At 40.8% G+C, this 23236-nt stretch overlaps 1 protein-coding gene across 2 annotated transcripts in view; it reads left to right on the forward strand.

Moving 5' to 3' along the window:
- The window catches only part of soga1 (suppressor of glucose, autophagy associated 1), a 91361-nt gene that overhangs the window by 12626 nt on the left and 55499 nt on the right, over positions 1-23236 (forward strand). For both annotated transcript variants that reach the window (XM_036591419.1, XM_036591420.1), the window contains exon 3: positions 5756-5914. In XM_036591419.1, the coding sequence (XP_036447312.1) occupies positions 5756-5914 (159 nt within the window). The remainder of the gene's footprint in view (positions 1-5755; positions 5915-23236) is intronic.

Genomic DNA, 23236 nt, shown 5'->3' on the forward strand with positions numbered 1-23236 from the left:
CAGCTGGGGCAATACTGACAAACAGGATCAAGGAGGAGTGGCAAACACACGTGCATGAACACACCCACACACACACACACCCACACACACACACACACACACACACACACACACACACACACACACATAAAAGCCCCTCTTTGAAGGCTAATTGTCTTCCTTTGATTCCTCTTGCCGTTTATATGGCGTACAGACACAACATATTAGGTCTGACTGCAATTGGGTGGTTGTGGTGGTGGGGGAGCTGTGGCGGGTGAAGCACAGCAGGGCACCAGGCGACTCTTAACACCTCTAACGCACTGTAACAGGACACTCAGTTCTCACCTCTATACACTGTGATAAGTCTCTGGCCTCCCCCTGTTTCCTCCCTCTGGGACCTTCCTCTTCAACCACCCCAGGTGTCCTCCAGATTTTAGGAGCTTTAAAGTAGTTTGGCAAAATATCTAACTTACTCAGTTTTCAGAGTACCCCACAGGCGATGAGCCAAGACATGTTTGCATGAGATATGAGGCTAATGTAGCAAACAAGTCATGGAAATGTATGTCCCAGAAATAAGCATCCTGCAGACTGCATGCATATCATATATATATATATATATATATATATATATATATATATATATATATATATATATATATATATATATATATATATAATCATCAACTTGAGCTGTTCAATAATCCCAGAATCTTGGTTAACTGTAAACCTGTATGCAATGCGATGCACTTCTGTCCAATTTATTGGTATCTTTAAAGTTGAGCTTCACTGATTTTTCTAAAATTTTGCATAATTTAAAGGCTGAGATGTAAACAAAGTCATTCAGAGTGGTTTGGTGTGAAATGGTTCATTGTAGATATAATTACCGATTCAGATTTCTTTACAGTGGTGGTGATAGGAACCAGAGGATCATCACGAATTTACACATTTTATTTACTGTCCAAAACAACCGGTGCACCAGCATGTCTTCTGATTTTTTTATATGTAATGCTTATAAGTGGTAAAGTATTACTGTTTATTACCTTAACTTGGCCCTGCATGTATGTCTCCACCATGAATTCTTTAAAAAATACATTTTATGCCACAAACTTCGCAAAACTACCATAAAACGTCTTCATAACCATTCTAAGTAATAACTTCCCATTAGGTAGTTTTAAGTGGCATTAAATGCTTCAGACTCATTATGAACAGTTCTGACTCTAGAATGGAGCATTTTATGTCAAACCACTGTGAATTATTTTGTTTACATCTTTAGTTATGTTAAAGTCCTCTTTAATAGATAACATTAGCCTCACGGCTCCAGTGCAAAACAAAATAAGCGTACTTTGGACATCAGACTTCAACTGTACTTGGGGTAAATGTGCATTTAGGGGACAAAATGTGTAAATTTAATCTTTTTGACTAACTATTGCTTTTACATGGGCTGACTGAAGCAGGTGGGTGGTGTCAGACAGGAAGGCGGAGAAGAGAATGCAAATGAATCACGCCTGAGCAGCTACTTACAGAGGGCCGTCAATAGAAGGCACTTGTTTGATGGTGCAGGCAGCCATTCACTGTAAAGCAATGGCACATGCGTTAGGGAACATGCTCGCCTGTATAATGAATGGGAGCATTGATTAGTACTGGCATGGCTGGCTTTGGCTCTAATGCTCTAACTGTAGAGAGAGAGACAGAGAGAGAGAGAGAGAGAGAGAGAGAGAGAGAATCAGAGCATAGATGTGATAGAACCGATGGCGTGAGAGATGAACAGAGTGCTGGCTTATTCTTCAACACAAGGATGGGAATGGATAGAAGGAGGGATGGAGCCTGAATAGAATAGAGCTATAAAGGGAGTGAAAGAGGCAGAGAGAGAGGAAAGGAGGGATCTGATATGAATTAGAGCGTGGTATGGTCACAGAGGGGTATTGTGGGTACCCAGCTGCCCCCTGGCACTGATTCAGAGAGAGAAAGAGAAAGAGAGAGAGAGGGAGAGAGAGAGGGGATGGGTGGGTAAAACAGAAAGGAGAACCCCTCATGTAGTTGCATTCACAAACAGCCACTCTGTTCATGCTTATCTTTTCCCCCACGTCCTCTTTTTCGCTATGCACAGCCTCCACCGTTCAGCTGTGGGTGATGATGATGGATCACAGATGAACAGAATGTAATGGAACCAGGGCTGAACAATGAATCGCTTTAATATCGAAATCGCAATGAGAACGAGTGCAGTTTTCACATCGCATGAGCTGCAATTTTAATTCTGTCCTACATTATTCAACCTTGTCCTAAAGAAGGCAGAGCTTGACCTGGCAGTCCAGCACACGGCAGTCAGTGTTCAGGCATCACGTTTGACAAAGTGAATGTGCTGAACTTCTTGGTGAAAGAAGGCCTGAAGCTTAATTTATGGAAATAACTTGTATTTAAAGCGCAGTTTATAATATTGATAAGAAAAATAGCAATTGCACTTTCCCCAAATCGTTCAGCCCTTAATCATCAAAAATGATCATTTTGATATGCATTAAAATGAGACACTTACTGCCACAGACTAACACTGTCCACTTTATTAGAAACAGCTACTTTGTAGATTCACTCTGCTGGTAAACAGTTGACTGTTGACTCATCTCCAGTCATCATGTGTGTCAGCCATCCTCCAGCCCTTCATCAGTGGCTGCTTTCTGACCACAGAACTGCTCTTGGCTGGACTTTTTTGGGTGGTGACCACTGCCATCCTAGCACTGACTCTAACAATAGTGTGTAAAAACTGCCATGTCATTGTTGCTGTTTTGAAAATAATATTAATAATATCTGGGGCCGTATTACAGAAAATTCTTAAGTCTGAGATCATATCTTTTTTGTCGTCATGGCAACTTCACTTAAGACTGAAGTTAGGACAGAACAACAGTTCTTAAGTCTATAATCTTATTTCCAGAGAAGAAAACGATTTTACAGAAACATCCTAAGTTTCCAAAATATCCTAAATATTTCTTAACTTTAATTTAAACCCCAGAGTGTCTTACCTTCTGTTTTAATTGTCTGTTTCTATTGTTTTATGCAGCCCAGTTCACTATAACCAGCATGATGACGCCACATTTATCTACACTGAAAACGCTGCTTTGACTTTTCTAATAGGGTTTAAAACCCCAGACGCTGCAGACTCGATCTCCACCGCCCCTCTGATCACCTTCGTGTGTTAATGTTGATGATGAAATATTACAGTGATGGTGGTGAATAATGAGGAGACGGAGCTGAACGTGTGTCTGTTTATTAGGAGGAGTAACGTTAGCGCGCTCGGCTAAAGCGTTTGGGAAATGGAGACTGAAACTGGAGACGCTCTGATAACCAGCAGGGGGCGCTCTCACAGTATTCTTAACTCTCAGTTTATCATGCTTTAGTTTTATTTTACCTTCTTTAAATCGGTAACGGCAGCTAACATTAGCTGTCTGGCTAACTAACTTAAATATGTGTTTACGTTTCAGCTGTGCGCGTAGGGTCAGTTGCTAGGAAACAGACACGACAGTTGATTATCAACTTCAATTGAGAAAGTTAAGATTTCCTAAATTGAGATAAGAGAAGATGCTGTAAGATCAGATAAGATTCCTAAATTAAGATCAGATTTGATTCTGTAATACGAATTTGTGAAAAATCTGACCTGTTAAGACAAAAAGATAGGAAGTTTCTGTAATACGGCCCCAGGTCAACAGTGGTGCTGTGGTCAGAAACTGACCAATCATAGATGTGTGACTGATGTGACTGATAAATGTTAAATAGAAAGAGTCTACAGTCTGTATTTGGACACCTTTGGACACATCAAAGCAGTGGCGGCTGGTGGTCAAGTCTGGGTATTGAAGGGGAATTCTACCAAAATTTCAAACAACCGAGTCAGAATTGTTCACTGTGGTGGAAATAAGAACCGGACATCTGAAAATTTCACTGCCTCTAAAAGCTCCCTCTCAGAACGGTCATCAGTGGTCACAGGACGCTGTTGGCTGGTTGGTGGACTATTCTCAGTCCAGCAGTGACACTGAGGTGTTTAAAAACTCCAGCAGCCCTGCTGCGTCTGATCCACTCAGACCAGCGCAACACACACTAACACACCACCACCACGTCAGTGTTACTGCAGTGCTGAGAATGATCCACCACCCAAATAGTACCTGCTCTGTGAGGGTCCATGGGGGTCCTGACCACTGAAGAACAGGGTAAAAGGGGGCTAACAAAGTATCAGAGAAACAGATGGACTACAGTCTGTAACTGTAGAACTACAAAGTGCACCTATATAGTAAGTGGAGCTGATAAAATGGACAATGAGCGTAGATACAACATAGGTGTACCTAATAAACTGGAAACTGTTTAATAGACTTAAGGTACATGGAGCTCCTAAAGTTGCCGCTGAGTACAGTGGTGAGAATATTCAATGTAAATCGATAATTACACTTAATTAGGTCATTTTAGCACTGTGATATTTTGCTCTGTGTAATGCGACATGTTCCAGCACAGCAGGGCTTGGTGCATTACTGTGCCTTTCATTTGTGTGTGTGTGTGTGTGTGTGTGTGTGTGTGCAGCAGGTGTGTGTACCTTGGTGTCCCTGTTTGCCTAACACTGATAAAGGCCATCCTAAAATTTTAGCACAGCCTAATGATGAAAAGCTTTTAATGAGCTCTGAGCACCCTGAGGGAGGCGTGAATTAAACACTCTTAAACTGGCCTTCTGCAGCACGTCGCTTAGCGCTGCTCGGCTCAACCGAGGAAAGTGATGCATAACAACCCTAGACTTCAGGAAAACGCCTGCACAATGATACCTTACAATTACAAGTCTAGCTTATTAATATCTTTTGCATTCTGTAATTATTTTAATGTAAGTACATAAATAATTACATAGTTATTTGAAGGATTACTTTACATTCAAATTTCTTTTCATTAAGCCGGTCACAGTTTTATATAATTGCCTAAAACAACTATTTCAGGTGTTCACAGTTATTGTTTACAGTTGTTAGCTTTCACAGTCATGTTTATGTTGTAGCAAACAGAATGTAAATGTGTGCAGTTTCATCAGCTGGGTGAGGCAAAAACAGGTAAATAAAAGAAAGCAACATCCACAAAAAATACTGCTGGTGATGTAACACTAATACAGGGCAGCGGTGAGTTATACTGAAAAAGCAGAACAGCTGATCAGCTAATTTGGCCACTTTAGGCTTACAATCACAGCTATTTGACACATTATCAGACACGTTATAGTCTCCATGTCTGGATCAAGATAATGACAACCAAAATTTCTATAGCTTTTGTTGGAAGAAAACCTCGTATCTCCAAAATGGTAACTTTACAGGAGAAGGAAAAAACCTACTTTACTTTTAATGTAAATCAATGGAACCAGAATTTTTTCCAAGTCATTTTGAGCCGTTTCTTTTGGTCCATTCATCATGAAATTTACACACAATGTAAAGGACAACATGCATTTTCAAATCCTGTCAAAAACTGAAAAATGAAATGGAGATGCGAAGTTTTCTTCCCACAGCAGCGATATATAATTATTAGACCAGTGGTTTCTAATCCCAAACCTTGGCAGTTTTACTTTCCTGCCTCTAACTTGATTCATCTATGTATGGTAATTAGCTGATAATTGAAGCAGGTCTGTTAGATTAGAGAAAATGCTGTAGTTTTGTTCCCCCTGACTGGCGTTAGGAACCTCTTGCACCATCTCTGGTGTCTTATGAGAGAGTAACAACTACTCAGATGATCCTGCAGGCTCCTTTTCTCTAACCTATGCTCCATCTTTCCGTTCTAGGTGGCCAAGGATGTGTCCATCCGCCTGCACAATGAGCTGGAGGCAGTGGAGAAGAAGAGGAGCCGCCTGGAGCAGGAGAACGAGGAGCTGCAGGTGAAGCTGCAAGACCTGGAGGTGGCCAAGCAGGTCCTACAGGCCGAGCTGGAGAAGAGCAGAGAGGTAGGGGAGGTCAAACTGCTGCCCGTCTAAGTTCTGGGAAATGTAGCTATTAACTGTATGTTTTGCCAAATGTTTGTAAATACTTGACATCATAAGCAACCCAGGACTTTTACCTGACATAAACTGACCCCAGACTGCTGTAATAGTGCGAAACTGGTAAAACATTTTACTTTTACTAATTTTAGATTTTGTTATATTTTGATATTTTGTCGCTTATCTGAAAAAAACATTCAAAAACGGGTCCACAGAGGGTTCTTTGAGCGACGCTGTAGAAGGACCGCTTTAGTTTTTTAAGAACTTTGTTTGTAAATGAGATATGTGAGTGTGAAGAACCTTTTAAAGGCATAAAAACCCTCACATACTGTAGAGCAGAGGTCACTAATTGGCGGACCACGGTCCGATTCCGGACCCAGACGCTGTCCTATGTGGACCTGGACCTGTAACCGTTAAACTATGGAGAATCATTTAATTTCAATGGGGTGGTCCTGTTTTAATCGGTGTAGCTTTTCTAGCCTTTACGGTACCGATTTAGCGACCCGAGAGACTCACAGACCAATCGCATGCGTTGTAAATATCACACGTGACGCTACTCAGCCAATCAGATCTGTGCATTATGATGAGCTCTGAGACTCGAGTGAGTGACGCACACACAGGGGAGGGACGAGGCGAGACACAGCAGTTGGAGAAGAAAGTGAGTCAGAGGGAAGTTATTTCACATGGCGTGATCTAAAAAGAGAAAACTGACAGTAAATGTTGTTGAAATATGACTGAACTGTACTTTATTTGGTTTGACATTCAGTTGTTGACTGTATAAGATGTTGATATACCTACTAGGCTACTTCAGTAAACAGTATATGGCACTGAGTCATAATGCAAGTTAGACATTATGATGTTCTGGACCTTCGCTTGAGGATATTTTCTCTAACTGGACCTTATTGAATTTTGAGGTTCTTTACCAGTTTAAGGGTTCTTCCCTGAACCTGTACATTATGTGGAAGTTCTTCAAACTACGATTCTTCACAGTCACACATATCACTTACCAAAGAACCATCCATTAAATTTCTTTAGGGAGCCAAAAGCAGTTCTTCTATGGCATCACGCAAAGAATTATTTCTGGAATCTTCGATCTTTAATTAAATTTTTTAATAGAGAAATGAGGTCAGGGCTTGCTAGTGACCTGAGGGAAGCGTTTAAGAGTTCATGAATGAGGCGCGTTGAGGAGCCTGGGTGGTTTTACAGTGCGTGATGAGTATTGTTCTGGGAGTAAGAGCATCGAAGAGTCCATGAAAGGAAATGGAGAGAATTCCTGGTTTGCACTCAGTTGGCCAGTGGTTGAACCTCTAAACTGCTCTTAAATATATGTGGTTCAGTAACGGATTAAGATTTGGGCTGTTTTAGATTCTTCGGGGTGCTTTGTTCTTGGTGTGTTTGATCTAGCGCTGTGTTAGCCGGGGGCTTGTCCACAGCTGGTCAGAGGGCTGTTGGTGTGTTTTGGTTAAAAGCTGTTGACTTTTCCAGTGTAAATGCCACGAGAGGGAAAAACACAAATGATGGACACATAAATTGACTTTAATGGTAGACTCTCCTCCTGCGAGACATTAAAGGAAGAGAGATGTGTGTGTGGAACAGCTCTGCTTGTTTGGGTCTCTTTTGTACTCTCTGTGTTTGTATTAGCGCTGGTGTATATAATGTGTGACATGCTGATAACCAGTGACTTCTTTTTGGTTGTTTCCAGGCCTGTTACGGTCATTACATTTGAACTGATCATTAATTGGCACGTGAATAATTGCCATTAACAGTTTGTTTGCCTTTTTTGTTCATTGTGTGCAGCTATTAAATTACAAGACTAAAAAGGCCAAATTAGCAGACTAAATTTACAGAAAAGCCACGTAAATTTTAGAGCACTTCACATCTTAAAAAGGTTATCATGTGTGGAAAAATGTGATTACATGTGAAATTGTGCTCACATATGAAAAAATGTGTGATTATTTGTAAACCCATGTTGTTTTTGCCACTTCAGACTGAAATATATGTGACGTTTCTGTAAAGGCAGCTATCTGTCTCACTTTACAGCTGTCGAAACTTAGGAGCTCCCAACTGATGACAGAAACAGCTCAAGCACAAATAAACAAACATTACTCATTGCTGCCTTCTAAACGTGCTAAAGCGCCTGTCAGAAGTTAGAACTTTCGTTTGTTTCTTTATAAGACTCATGACGCGTCTCATTAGGTGCATTTTCCTGTCCATTTGCCTCAACTCAATAGAAGAAAACACCCAATTCACATTCTGTTAGTTGCCAACAACTGAGGAGAATAACTACCATCAGCTGAACTAATTATGATCAAGCGATCATATTATTATGTAATAATTGTGACAGGCTCAGCTGCAGCATCATCAGGACCTTATGATCTCCCGATGACAGGGCAAAACCACAGACGGGAAACCCAATAAGAGGAAAGAGCTGTTTAACAGGAGTACAAGCTGAATTCATACACTTGAACACAAAACACTTCTAGAGTAACGAAAACAGGTAAAATGTATCCAAACCGAATTTTTAGCGTAAACATAATGCTTTTACACAAAACAGGAGCAGAAAGACTTCTAGATCTTAGAGATGCACCGATATGAGATATTTTTCATGTACATATCTGTCGATGTGCATGCATAAATATTTAATTATGTATATTTGAAATATCGGTCAAATAAAATACAATCCCAATTCCAAAGTTGGGTCGCTGTGTAAAATGTAAATAAATGTAAATAAAAACAGAATGCAATGATTTGCAAAACTCATAGACCCAAATTTCATTCACAGCAGAACATAGAACACATATCAATGTTGAAAGTGAGACATTTTACCATTTCATTAAAAATAATCACTCATTTAGACATTTGAAATGGTAAAATGTCTCACTTTCAACATCTGATATGTGTTCTATGTTCTATTGTAAATGAAATATGGGTCTATGAGTTTTGCAAATCATTGCATTGTTTTTATTTACATTTATTTACATTTTATACAGCGTCCCAACGTTTTTGGAACTGAGGTTGTATCTGTTGATTTTTTTAAACAGTTATCTGCTGATACCATCGTGTTTCTGGTATCCTTGTACATCTGTAGTAGCTCCACCCTCAGTGCTATGATATCTATATTACTTAAGCCTATGAGTTTCTGCTTTATGTAAGCTTTAAGAAGTGTGTCAATTGAAAATCAAATCTACCAGTTAAGCACTGAAAACTATGGGAGTATAAAATGAGGTGCCCGATATTATCGGTTGTCAGAATGTTTAATTCCCTGAAACTGGTAATGACTACAAAACGTTCATATTGTCCAGGTCTTATTTGTGTGTATAACAGTGTATATGAATCAAGGGGTTAGGCTGCTGCTGTTGCAGTGAAAGGCTGATTGTATGAGATCAGTGACTACATTATTAGAGATGAGCTCCATGGCCTTCTTAGAGTCCAGTAGCTCAGTCTGTGGTGCATTAGAACGAGGCGCTCGTACAGTTGATGAATGCATCATTGTGTGAGCTGGTGGTCAGAGTTTGATTGAAAAATCATTTCTGTGGCTGTTTTGTTTTAAACTGCAAGGTCAGCTGCCGGTTGGCTGGGCTTCTCGATGTGGGCTGGCACGGAGAGCTGGAGAAGGCTGTGATTGGCCGAATGCCCTTGGCAAGGCTTTTGCTACTGTTTGTTAAAATGGGTGAAATTCTTGTGATAACTGACATTTTATGGTACACAACCTGGATTATGTGTGTGTGTGTGTGTGTGTGTGTGTGCTTGTATTAGTAAACAATAATAAATGCCCTCACAAGTATAGTAAAATATATCACAATTTTTGAAAAAAAAACAAAGAGGTTTTTATGGTCCTTACTGTTTGCAATTATTTAGTTGACAGAAAAAAAAAAAAATTATGGAAAAAAGTAAAGTATCAGCTTAAGTAAATGTAATCTCACAAACATAATACTACATAATAATGATGGGATATATATATATATATATATATATATATATATATTTCATTATAGCCCACATATTAATATTTAAGTATAGAGCAAAACTGTATTTAATATTCAGTGCTATACTTTGTAAAGGAGAACGTGGGGCACAACCCTCCCAATATTTATCAGTTCTTTGATTTGTACATTTTAAAATATTTGAGCAGGATTAATATGTATGGCCCACTGGTGGTCCGCGGCCCACAGGTTGAGAAACCCTGTAGATTCTATCACAGCTTTATAAAAAACGTAATGAAGGCAAGTGAGGACAGGACAGAGATGGTGAAAGAGAGAAAGAGACAGATGGGATCTTATTTGCTCTGTGCGTTTTCATTTCAGTTATGAGTCGCGACGTGCAAAGCAGAAAGACTGGCTTTTCCAACAGAATGTGATGAAATATTGAGCAACGTGAATGCACAGCCATAGGAGGTATGGAATGTCACGCGGTGATGGGAAGTGGTAACTCCTCTACATTAGCATGAGCAGCAGTAGAGGTTACTTCCCATTTTTCCTTACAAATATCGTGACCAGCAGTCACACACCCAGACACACACAGTTACACAGAGCAATGTGTGACTGAGAGATGACAGGCTGTACGTATTACTGTACATTGGCCTCATGTAGTACAAAATATTAACTTAATGTCCAAAATGAACTTAGTGAAACTCAGAATTCTTACCAGAATACTTATACGCAATTAGAACTGTAGAAAATGTACAAATTAAGCCATGTGCACGTTCCATTTCCATTTTATCCTGCTAGAACCACAAAACGTGGCAGGATCATAGAACCTATACAGGAATAGTGCTTGAGTGCTTTTGGGACCAAACACACGTGTGATTTTCGTACGTTTGTTCAAAGATGATTTTTATTTCTCCCTTAGGAAATGAAATACAGATGAGATACAAGCACATGCAACACCTTAGCAACCACCTGGATACCATAGCAATGGCCAAGCAACACCTTAGCAACCACCTGGATACCACAGCAATGGCCAAGCAACACCTTACCAACCATATGAATGCTATGACAATGCCCGGGCAACACCTTAGCAACCACCGTGGACATCATAGCAATAGTCAGGCAACATCTTAACAACCACCTGGAGTAACATAGCAATGGCATAGCAACACCTTAACAATGACCTGGATACCTTAGCAATGGCCAAGCAACAACTTAGAATCCACCTGGGATACCACAGCAATGCCCTAGCAACACCTTAGCAACCATATGAATGCTATGACAACACCTTAGCAACCACCGGGTACATCACAGCAATAGTCAGGCAATAACACCTTGACAACCACCTGGAGTAACATAGCAATGGCATAGCAACACCTTAACAACCACCTGGAGTAACATAGCAATGGCATAGCAACATCTTTGCAACCACCTGAATGCCATGACAATGCCCTGGCAACACCTTAGCAACCACCTGGGACATCATAGCAACAGTCTGACAACACCTTAACAACCACCTGGGATTTCATAGCAACGGCTTTGTGCTTTCAGAAATGCCTGGGTGATATTTTAAACATTAATAATATTATTATAATATAAAATCTATTATAAAAATGTTTCTGAAGACACAACATTGTAAAAGCAGTGATCTTAAGCGTCATTAAATGGATTTTACTGGTGTAGCTGAGTTTCTGGAGGCTGCATCACGTTACCCCTCCTTATCCTGCGACTATGTGAGAATCCAATACATAAAGTGGTTGGATAGCAGAGTGGATAACTCCTCCCCCACACAGCAGAGCAGGGTTTGATTACTCATTCAAAAGGAAATACAGAGCAGATTCCTAACGCTACATATTAAACCGCTCTGGATCAGACTCTTCCTCATCAGGTGTGGCCAGTTAGCATCATACCTTGTACTATTGATTCATTCCCTCTCTCTCTGAACCCAAACACACACACCTCAGTGCAGGAGAGCAGACTCCCATCCCAAACTCTTGTTTTTTTACCTTCCCTCCCTCAGGCTCCTTCTCTCTCTCTCTCTCTCTCTCTCTCTCTCTCTCTCTCTCTCTCTCTCTCTCTCTCTCTCTCTCTCTCTCTCTCTCTCTCTCTCTCTCTCTCTCTCTCTCTCTCTCTCTCTCTCTCCCCTCCCTTCTCACTCCCTTCTTCATTTCATACACATCGATCGTCCAGCCGTTGCAAAGCTTCAGGGGTGATTAGGCTGGGAAGTGTAGCCGAGTGGGGGTTGTGCTAGGTGTGTGTGTGAGGCTGGTATAGCTCTGTGGTGGGTCGCTGTAGGGGGGCTGACTGTTTAGAGGTGTGAGGGGGAGGAGGGTGAACTGTTAATGGGAAAACCTCAATAAAACAGGGAAAAGGTGACTTTGGTTCTGTGCATTGTGCCTCTCTCTCTCTCTCTCTCTCTCTCTCTTTCTTTCTTGCTCTCTCAGACACACGTATGCCTAGGGTCATCACGATTAATCGATTAACCACCTTTACATGATTAAAAATCAATAAAAATGAATCTTCTGCGTGAATCGGCAGTGATCATTTAAAATCTAAAAATGTAAAATAGACTGTATTTTATCTTTATATGTATTTTTAACCACACTGTGTAAAATAGTGTGTAGTTTATCTGTTTGTTTTTCCAGTAAAGAATTTTGGAACGTGTGAAAAGCTGAGCCTGGGTTATTATTGTTCAGTTAAGTCCATTTTTATTGTTTGGCCTTTTTAAAAATGTCAAAATAATCTGTAGATCACTAATAAAATTAACAGCGACACCCCAACAAACCACATACAACTACTTTACTACCATTTTAGTTGGTGTCCATCAAGGGCCTGTTTGTTTACACTGGACCTTTAACTGTGTGAAAGAGCTCAGAACAACCCCCCCCCCCCTCTCTCTCTCTCTCTCTCTCTCTCTCTCTCCCCCCTCTCTCTAGCACACTTCACACATTTAATCAGCTCTGCAAAAGGAAGCAGCTCTCAGGCTGACTCCATCTTTATTTATAACCTCCAGGAAACTGCTGTCTTTGTTTTCGTGTAGTTCAGAGGGGAAGTCTGCAGTCAGAAAAGTGAGGCTGGATGGACAGTGGTCAGTGAGCAAAGCGTGTATGTGTGGTAGGTTATGATACAGGTGTAGCTGCATAACTGTTGAAACTTGCCAGTGATCTTTTGTCATTAGTAATAGTGGGGAAATACCAGGGCCTACAGAGTTCAATGGGAAGTTCCAGAAAAGAAGTCCAGGAAATTACTGGACTGGTCCACTAAGCTGAAGCTTGCAGTTTGCTGTGGAAATACTTACAAGTTGACCAGTGCAGTCAGGACAGAAAAGGGCTGGTGATTAATCATTATGCCTGTGCGATGACACAGAATGACTACTTTCATTCTTAGCACACACACACACACACACACACACACACACACATACATACACACACACACACACACACACACACACACACACACACACACATACACACACACACACACACCAAGTATACACTTAAGAGCTTAATCTGGCGTTCTGCTGTCACGCCACACCAAACAGCTAGCTGAAGTCCAGGCCTGTCTGGTCTAGAAGAGTGTATTTGCAGACTTTGGCTCCGTCTACACATACCTGGATATTTCTGAAAACATTTTTTTTCTGTGTTTCAGCGTCCTGTTCACACAAAAACAGTCACTGAAGGCGTAGCCTTGGCAACATAACGCTGTTGTCGGAATCCTTGTATCTCCAAAATGGTAATTTTACAAAAGAAGGAAAAAACTGTTTATTTTTAATGTAAGTCAATGGAACCAGACATTTTTGCAAGTCATTTTGGGCCATTTTGGGCCAAATCTACAGACAATGTAAAGGACAACAGGCGCTTTTTTTTTAATGTCAAAAACTGAAAAATGATTTTCCTCCAACAGCAGCAAAAAACAACCCACAGAAAGCAAAGGGCTGTTTTTCAGCTTTTATTTTCTGGCAGAAATCAGACTTTGACTCTGTTTTAGAACTCTGAATTACAGAGTTCCGATCTCCTCCATGATGCCGCCATGACGTTTCGAAATCTTTCACACTCTCTGTTTTACTTAGTCCGCATGCTCACAACGTTCTTCTTGAATCATTTCACATCATTTTTACAGGGTTTTGTAGCCCTCTACTGGGCTGGCATGCTCATGTCAGTGTCTTTTTTGTATTCAAGTACAAATGGAGACATTTTTGAAAATGAAGTTTTTCAAAATATTTTTTGAAAACAGAGAAAAAGAATCTACATTTCTTTTAAAAATACCCGGATGCGTGTGGACGCACCTACAGCTTCCTTCCTTGACTTTGATTAAGCCGAAGTCTAGACAGATTTTCTAGGTAGTCTGAAAAGGATTCTCAGTGATGAGTCATCATTGGCACTGCAGTTTAGTCCAAGTCTAGGCTTAATCCCTGTCTGAGAAACCGGGCTCTGAAGGCTACATTACAGAGAAAGGTTTCAGTAAATAAGTCTACATGGATCGAAGCCTTACACTGGAAACACTCTGGGCTACACCCTCTAATTAGCCACTGCTCTCTGTCCTATTTACAACATGATTACACAAGTAGTACCGAGCCTATTCTATTTTATTCTAGCACCAACCAGCATCCCGACCCACCAGCAGTTTTTAAAGGTCTTCACTGTTAGCGGGTTTCTGTGTGCTGTGTGGGATGGAGTTCTGTCGCTGCATTGTCTAATCTGTGCTCTAGATTTCCCACACAAAACCAGCAGGGCCTGATCTCCAGTTCTAAGTGCAGCAGCTTCAAAGCTGTTGACTGTGCAGAGGAGGTTCTATTGTGCTGCATTTTGTGGGTCATTGTGATTAATTAATGGAGGTTCTGAGAGCTGCTTTATTTACTATAGAGGCTGGATAAAAAAGTTGTCTTCTGCAGAGATAGAGAGAGAAAGAAAGGGAGAGAGAGAAAGAGACACACACACAAAGGCAGGTCAGGGTTACCTTGATCTATTTTCTAATCCCCTTGAAAATTAACCCCTTCCAGACGGCGCTTTAAGGTGACGCCAGTGTTTGTCACTGTGTAATAGCATGGCCCATTACCTGAGCTGATAACAGGACGGCCAGCCAAACACTTGAGGATAAGTGTCTCACTCACGTACACATACAGATACGATCCTCCCTCAGGGAGAGAAGTAATTTCATGCTCCAATAAAGTCCACATTATATATGAAAAGAAGGGAATACGCTACAGACGCACCAGCCAAACTCATAGCCCACCGCAGTGAGGAGATAGAGTGATGTCTAGGCCTGAAATCACAGCCAGGTTAAAGGAGATTATTTATCCTTGAAGTCCAGCAAAAAAAACTAATTTACACAATTTTCCCTTTGCCCCAAATATAGTTAATAACATGTTCAGCATCCAAAGTTTCTGCAGCTACAAAAACAAGCAATAGACACATTTCCAAAATAGCGATTGACACGCCTCTCCGCCAATCACGGTAATCTGTAAGAGCCACTACCTCTGTCCAGTCAAGAAAAATTCATCAGAACAAACCTGCAGTGAGAACGGCAGTGGCTAACAGTTAGCTTGATAAATGAATCCGATTACAAAGTGCTGCAGAATGCTCACGTTTGCAATTTAAAAAGTTCTGTGAAGATCCATAGTACTGCACTGGTCTGTATGTCGTCGTTTCTGTAGCTTCATTACAGTTTGCACTAAGAACCCTACAAGATGGGTCCTCCATCTAATATATATCTAGATTTTTATTTTTCTATTTATTATGTTTATATTGTTGATTCCTCACCATTCCATGAATAATACAATTCGGATAAAATTTGGGTAAAATATCCTTATGGCGTAAATATTTTTTGTTTTTATTTATAATCCTTTATATTGTTAATTTTTGTGAAGGATAGTTTTTATTTTTTTTATTTTGCTTTTAATATTATATATATTGTCTTTATAGTAACAAGTAACAAACTGTAAACCTTGTTCAGTAATTAATAAGGTTAATTACTTGCTTGTTTATTCTCTTCTTGTTACTCTGTTCTTCAGTGTCCTGCTCTCCCTTTGCTGCTGTAACACTGAGAATTTCCCCGTTTTGGGACTAATTAAGGATTAAATCATCATATCGTACTGATTAGCTCCAGCATTAGCTTTAGCTTGAGCTCATCTGTAGGGGCAGCTTTCTTAGCTCCTGATTAGGCATGAAATTCTCATAGTTTGACGTCGAGTCACTACAGTATTTCCTGATTTGATTAATGTAAACTTTGTTTCCTGAATCCATTTTTTAATTCTAATTGCACAACATTGATATCATCATTCTTAAACATGTGTGCCTCCAGTGAATATCCTGTAAAGCCAGTGTGTTACGGATGCTACCTGGTACCTGTGACGGACGTAGCAACATTAACTAAAGGAGGCGGGAATAGCAACAGAATCGCACCAATTAGGATTCTTGCATGCCTAAAAGAAAAATCGCGGAGTGATTCAGTCACTGAGATGTAAACGGTCATTCAGGGTGGTTTGATTTGAAATGGTTCATTGTAGAGAAACTTTCTGACTCTGATTGCTTTACAGTGGTGTTGATAGGAACCAGGGGTCACAATGTTCATAACGCAAATATTGCCATTTTATTTAGTATCCAAAACCAACAGTGAGCCTACACGAGTTTTTCTGTTGATGTTGATGGTGGTAAAACAGTGGTAAACCTGAGTAAATAAGTTTTCTTTGGGGGCTGTTTTGCCTTCTAACCTCTCCACCATAAATGTACTCAGAAGATAAGTTTACTTTCACAAAATTATCATTAAAAAAGTCATCAGGCAGTGAATTCATAACCATGTAATAACCTTCTGTCAGGGAGCTTTTAGAGGTGGACGTCTGGTTCCTATCACCACCGCTGAACAATCCTGACTCTGCAAGTTTCTCTAGATGGTAGTGTTAATATCAATCCACTCTGAATGGCTTTGTTTACATCTTATCCATTTTAAACATACAGATATTTGCAGTGCAGTGCTCCTTAAAGCCATGCAGTGCTCTTTTGTTAAATATGATTTTTCGTTGGACTGTCAGTTTAAACCTGTGTCTGAAAAAATAAAAGAGGAAAACGTCTTTCTTTATCTGTCTCTCTGTCTGTGCAGCTCTTTCTTTATCTGTCTGTGCAGCTCTTTACCCGCTGCCTGTCCTCACACACCCCTGGCTGTTGTTTTTTCTTTCTTCTTTGTTTCCCCACCCCTCCCTCCAGAGGCACTGCCTGGATTAATAATGTTTTGAAGTGTCAGGTTGCCAGATCCAGCGGGATGCAGCGGTGCGGGTGAGAGGGTTTTTAAAAGGACCAGGGGTTGCCTTCTCTCGGACACACTCTGGGAGTCTGTTGGGAGCCATTGTTGTCTGGGGTCGCAGTGTTGAGTGCTGCAGGGAAGGTGTGTGTGTGTGTGTGTGTGTGTGTGTGTGTGTGTGTGTGTGTGTGTGTGTTTGATGGTTTGAGAGGAGTGTTTTGGAGTGCAGACTTACACTAATGGCCTTTACCTGTTTACATCAAGACCCAGTGGTTGTGATAATTGCTCTTCCATTCTTCCATCTCATTTTATGTGTGTGTATTTCTTGGGAAGGCACACACACACACACACACACACACACACACACACACACACACACACACAGACACAGACACAGACACACACACAAAGTGTTGTGATTACGAGTTCTCCATTTAAAAATAATTACAGATGAATTATACATGCGTATGCCAGTTGTAGCTCCACTGCACGCTATGATAAATGGTTCAGTGTGCCAGTGGGTGACTCTGAATGAGTGAACACACAAAACCCGTATTCTTTCTCCATCACTGACGAGAAGAAAAGCTGCTGTCGTTATAAGAAAGACAAGAATGGCCTGAGCTATCTGTGTTTGATTTGTAGAGCCTGGCCCACATGTTCCAGAAGAGATGTGCACTCACATGCACACATACAAATATCCTTTTCCAGGGCTCGGCAGCAGGCAGCTCTTTTACTGCCCTGTTGTGGCTCCACAGCAGAATCAGATTAGTAGGTAAAAATAAAATAATCCTCCTTTACAGTAAAATAAAGCTCTGCTGATCGTTCAACACAGTTTAACAGTAAATGGTCTTAAACTCTGGAGTTAATGTAGAACTGCTGATTCACCCTTTAACCCTGAAGATCAGCACAGACTGCTGGTCACCATAGCAACACAGACAACAGTCTCGCCTAGCTAGTAGCTAACGAAACGGCAAAGAGAGAGATTTAAGATGAACATCGATCATTTAGAGATGAATGGACTGATTTGCATTTATAAGCAGTCAGCTAGATACAGTTAATCTGCAACGAGAAGCTGTCAAACACTGAAAAGTCAGTTTCTCATTTACATTTTTCCCGTTCCACCTTAAATGGTGCAGCAGTTACATTCTGGCGCCTCAGGCACCATTTAAGATGGAACGGGAAAATTTGAATGAGAAGCTGGTGAATGAGAAGCGACTTCAGCCTCGTAAAACGGCGAACGTTGAGAGACATTTTACAAAAAACTGTTCTACTTTTGTGGAAAAGTTTCCTGCTGGAGATGCGAGAAAAGCGGCTATAGCTGAGCTAAAGCTTAAAGCAGAGCAAAGTAAGTCTGTGTTTTTGTTTATATTATATTTTTAGCCCACACAGAGACAGATTTACAGCCAAGATGGTAAAATGGACATAAAATGTTGTGTCTCTCAAAGTGGTTTGATTTTTGTTGAAAGGACAAAATGGCTCTTCTTAACATTTGGGTTGCGACCCCTGGCCTTGTGTACACAATTCTGTATTCCTGCCTTTAGCTGTGTTTGAGCTGGATTAGCTTTATCTCGGCAAGAACTGTTATATAAATTGATCATCATTGAGATCTGAGTTTGCATCTGCAGTGTATGTAGTTTTTACTCAGGATGCACTGATATGAGAATCGTGGTCCGATGCTGATATGCTGTATATTTCATGTGAACATGCTGACACAAACATTTAGAAAATGTGGAAATTGGGAGTAGATTTGTATGGACAGAATAGAAGAAATCTAACATTTATCTGTAGAATGTTACAAATGCAGTAAAATAAATAAAATAAATCAATAAAATTGAGATTTTAACTTTTTGAGCCACCTAAACATTTTACTTTTCTGGTATAACCAAACAGAAACGCTATGATTCTTTTACTTACTAAATACATTCATTTATCATCATGCAGACCAGTGATATTTCTCTATGACGGCAACATTTTGTTGTAGTTTTAGGGACGTTTGATGGCCACAAAGAGCTCAATACATATTTACACACACAAACAAAAATACAGCAGACTCCAACAGCTTGTGGCACCAAGACCAGAGGTCATTAGATTTGCTAGTGACAACACTGTCATCCTGATAGGTCATTTGTAACACACTCACACACACACACACACTCACACTCTCACACACACACACACACACACACTCACGCACACACACTCACACACACACACAGGATCTCCCTCACATGGTACCTCATTCAGAGCATCTGTCGGCTCTATTTCTGGCCTTAATGTTGTTCTAATTGGCCTGTCTCTAAGCTACAGTCAGTGATGTCAACACCACACCGCAGACCCTGAGATGACTGCGACCATGAAAACCGATCAGACTGAACCGCTGTACAGAGAAGAGTGGCTTCATGCGTCACAAGACCACCACTTCAGATGTTTCTTTGTGATTACACTACTGTAGTGCAGACCTGCAATATGGACAAAGCACCATATTGTGTTTCTGGTGCTTTACATTTCAACTATGGGACCACAATCTTCTCAAGAAATTGGCCCCTTATGCTGGAAATCAAAACAGGATTGGTTGATTTTTCCCAATAGAGTCTGGCTGCAGGCATGCACTCTCAGACAGACGCACTCTCAGACAGACGCACTCTCAGACAGATGCACTCTCAGACAGACGCACTCTCCGACAGACGCACTCTCAGGCAGACGCACTCTCAGACAGATGCACTCTCAGACAGACGCACTCTCCGACAGACGCACTCTCAGACAGATGCACTCTCAGACAGATGCACTCTCAGCCCCAGTGACGTCACGTGCACATGCACTCTCTGCCACAACGGCAGAAGCAGCCCAACGGCATGTTAACATGTGGCTGCTTCTGCTTAGTGATGTCATCACTTAATCCATTTTTCATCCATAACACAGATGGAGAATTCCATTTAATGTACCTCCCTGTTGAAATAAGTCATGGGACCCATTAAAAGTGTCTGTTGGTTCCTGGTGGTGTTCAGTAGTCGCTAATGGTCTTCTGTGTTTCCTGATGGGTTGATATCACAGTGTAAAGGATTCTGATGGTTTAATCAGGTGTTTTGGGACTGATTCCAGATACAGATGTTCGTTTCCTAATGGTCTCTAATGGTAACTATCAAACCAACTCCTGTTAGGAAGCAAAATCTTCAGGTTTTATTCATAACGGGTCTAATCGTCTTCAGCATGGCTTTCATGAGTTTCAGGTTAGCCTGTTTGTTTTTTCTTGCAGTCCGAACCAATAGGAGAGCTCACTTAGGTATATCTACCTAGATACCACAGAGGAAAAGAATCCCTGATTGGCCAGTTTTCCACTGGGCGTTTAAAGAATTTAACCCTTTTGTTTCCATCCAAAACTTTACAGTGACACAAGAATAGTAATCTAAAGTTCACATTACAAGACTCATTTCTCAAATCCGATTTTTTTCTCAAATCCGATCTCTCTGACACGATGGTTCACACTCGTTTAGGTGAGTGATTCAAATCTGTCATTAATGTGACGAACCGGCGTCCTGAAATGACCCTCATGAGCTCATCCTACTCAGTAACGTCACGTGAATGAATCACGTTCATCATCAGCACAAACTAACGAGCAGAACGAGCTTCGCTGAGAAGATCATTAACTCTGATCAGCTCTCAGCTTCATTATTAGAGCGAGACGAAGGAGAAAAAGGTGAGATGAGCTGCTTTTCCACCGTTTACAGGCTTTAACTTCTGTTCGGCGCTGCTGCCATGGTAGCGCTGAATGATGGAGCAGGGCAGTGGAAAAAAAGCACATGAATACCGATCTGAGTGTCACATTAAGGTCACATGGCCACGAATCGGATATGTATCTGATCTAGGACCACATATGAAAGTGACTCAGGTCGGATTTGAAAAGATCAGATTTGTGTCCACACAGCTCTGAAAACATCAGATCTGAGTCACATTAGAGCAAAAAATCGTATTTGTTCCACTTCAGCCTGGTAATGTGAACATAGTCTAATACTAGCAGAGCTTAAATACATGCAGAAATCTATTGAATACAAATGTATTCTCTGAAGGCCAAAAAGGCTTAGAATGTTCCCCTTTGGTGCTGCCTGCTGTAGAACCTCATCTCTCTGTACTGTGGCTGCTTTCAGGCATTCGGAATGTGGTATTTAATAACATCTGTCAACAAATTCTTGACCAGGACCTTTTGTTAAACCTTTTTGTTAAACCTTTTTGTTAAACCTTTTTGTTGAGAGCTTGTATTGATTTAGAGTGAAGCTGTGCTTCATTAGTTCACTGATATAGGCTGGCATTTCCGTGGACAGGGGCGTAATTCATCTCAGCCTGTTCATTTTCAGTACCACTGAGCCAAGTGGTGCAGTGCTAGCATGACCACCATTGATCCATCTCTCTAGTGGCTCACACACACACACACACACACACACACAGGCCACATTTACTGGAAGCCACACACAGACACTTACACAATTTCAACGTCAATGTCCATTCTACACTTGAACAAATGGAAATGGGTGGAGATTATGCTCCAGTTCTCCCACAGTCAAAACTCTCTTCCCATAGTCTCTCTCACTCTCTCTATAATTAAGTCTTTATCTACTGTGTAAGCTCTGGCTGTGGCGCTGTATAAGTCAGTGCTTATGTAAGGCCTGTCTCCACACATCAGGCCTCTGAGGATCCCACCCTGCTCCGCTTTGCCTGGGCCTGATCTGTCTGAACCAACAGATCCATCACTTTGATGCACTCACAAACACACACCCACAAACAAAACACAGCAAGCGCAGGAGAGTGTGTATGCATGTTGGTGTGCTCAGCACAGTACATCAGTTATATGACTGCTTATAACTCACTTATTTCACATGTAGGCCTCTCACAATTTGACTTGTTTTCTATTCAGGAGGCCAAGATGCAGTTTAAAGTTCTTATGCATCTCAATTTTTGATTCCTATAATCTGTGTGATGACTTTTTTCTGTATTTGACCATCTTCACAAGTAGCATCAGCTCACACACACCGCAGATGTTTGACCATCTAATAGGATTAAATAAAACATTTCAGGAGTGTAACATTAATCACATGGTCTCGGTGCTGTTGTTATATAAAGCTGTGTAATGCAGTGCAGTGTAATATAAAAGGTGTCATAACTTTTGCACGACACATTTTTTTCCAGTATGTTAAATTCAGCATATAAACGGTGAGTGTGTGTTAAACTGTGCAGACGTGCGATCTCTGTAGAGGATGTGTTAACTTATTTTCACTTGTGCTGCATTTACACTGCTCCTGCACGTCAGTGCACCTCACCGCATCCCTTTTAAGTGTAGAGGAGCTGAACTTCGTGCAAATGAATCCGGCAAGCTGACGTTTGCGTCATTTGTGTCTGCAGCTCAAGATATCTCAGCTGTTGGAAGAAAACCTCTATCCATTTTTGTTGTTTTTCAGTGTTTGACACAATGTGAAAATGCCTGTTGTCCCTAACGTTGTGTGTAACGTCAAGATGAATGGACCAAAAGAACCGTCCAAAATTACTTGGGGAAAAAGTCTGGTTCCATGGACTTGCGTTAAAAGTAAAGTAGGCTTTTTCCTTCTCCTGTAAAGTTACTATTTTGGAGATGTAAGGTTTTCATCCGACAACAGTGAAATGAAACATTGGTTATGCTTTTCAAACGTTCTGGCATGACAAGGAATACCAGCGACGAAAGCTAATATATTTAAACAGTTCACCTCCAAATTCTGAGCAAGAAACAGTCATGTGGACGATGATAAACAAATAATAATAATATAATAATAATAAATGTTGTCTGCAGGTGGTAATCAGTGACCTAAATCCTCATCTTTCCACATTTATCTTTTAAACTTTGGAAAATATTAGTTTAATGATGCATTCTCTGTCCTTTCTGATTACTAAAAATATAGATATAGAAGTATTACTTACATAAATATTGACTTAACAAGCCTACATTTCAATGAGATTTTGCAAGGAACCACCTCGTAACATCCACATGCAGCTACCTAAAGGAGGGGGGTGTGTTCCTGACCGTGGATCAATGGACAAATGCACAGTTAGAAAATCAACAAAACATGTAATTTGACAAGGGTGCCCAAACTTATGCATGCAACTG

The sequence above is a fragment of the Colossoma macropomum genome, unplaced genomic scaffold, assembly GCF_904425465.1.
Source record: "Colossoma macropomum unplaced genomic scaffold, Colossoma_macropomum, whole genome shotgun sequence".
Lineage (NCBI taxonomy): Eukaryota > Metazoa > Chordata > Actinopteri > Characiformes > Serrasalmidae > Colossoma > Colossoma macropomum.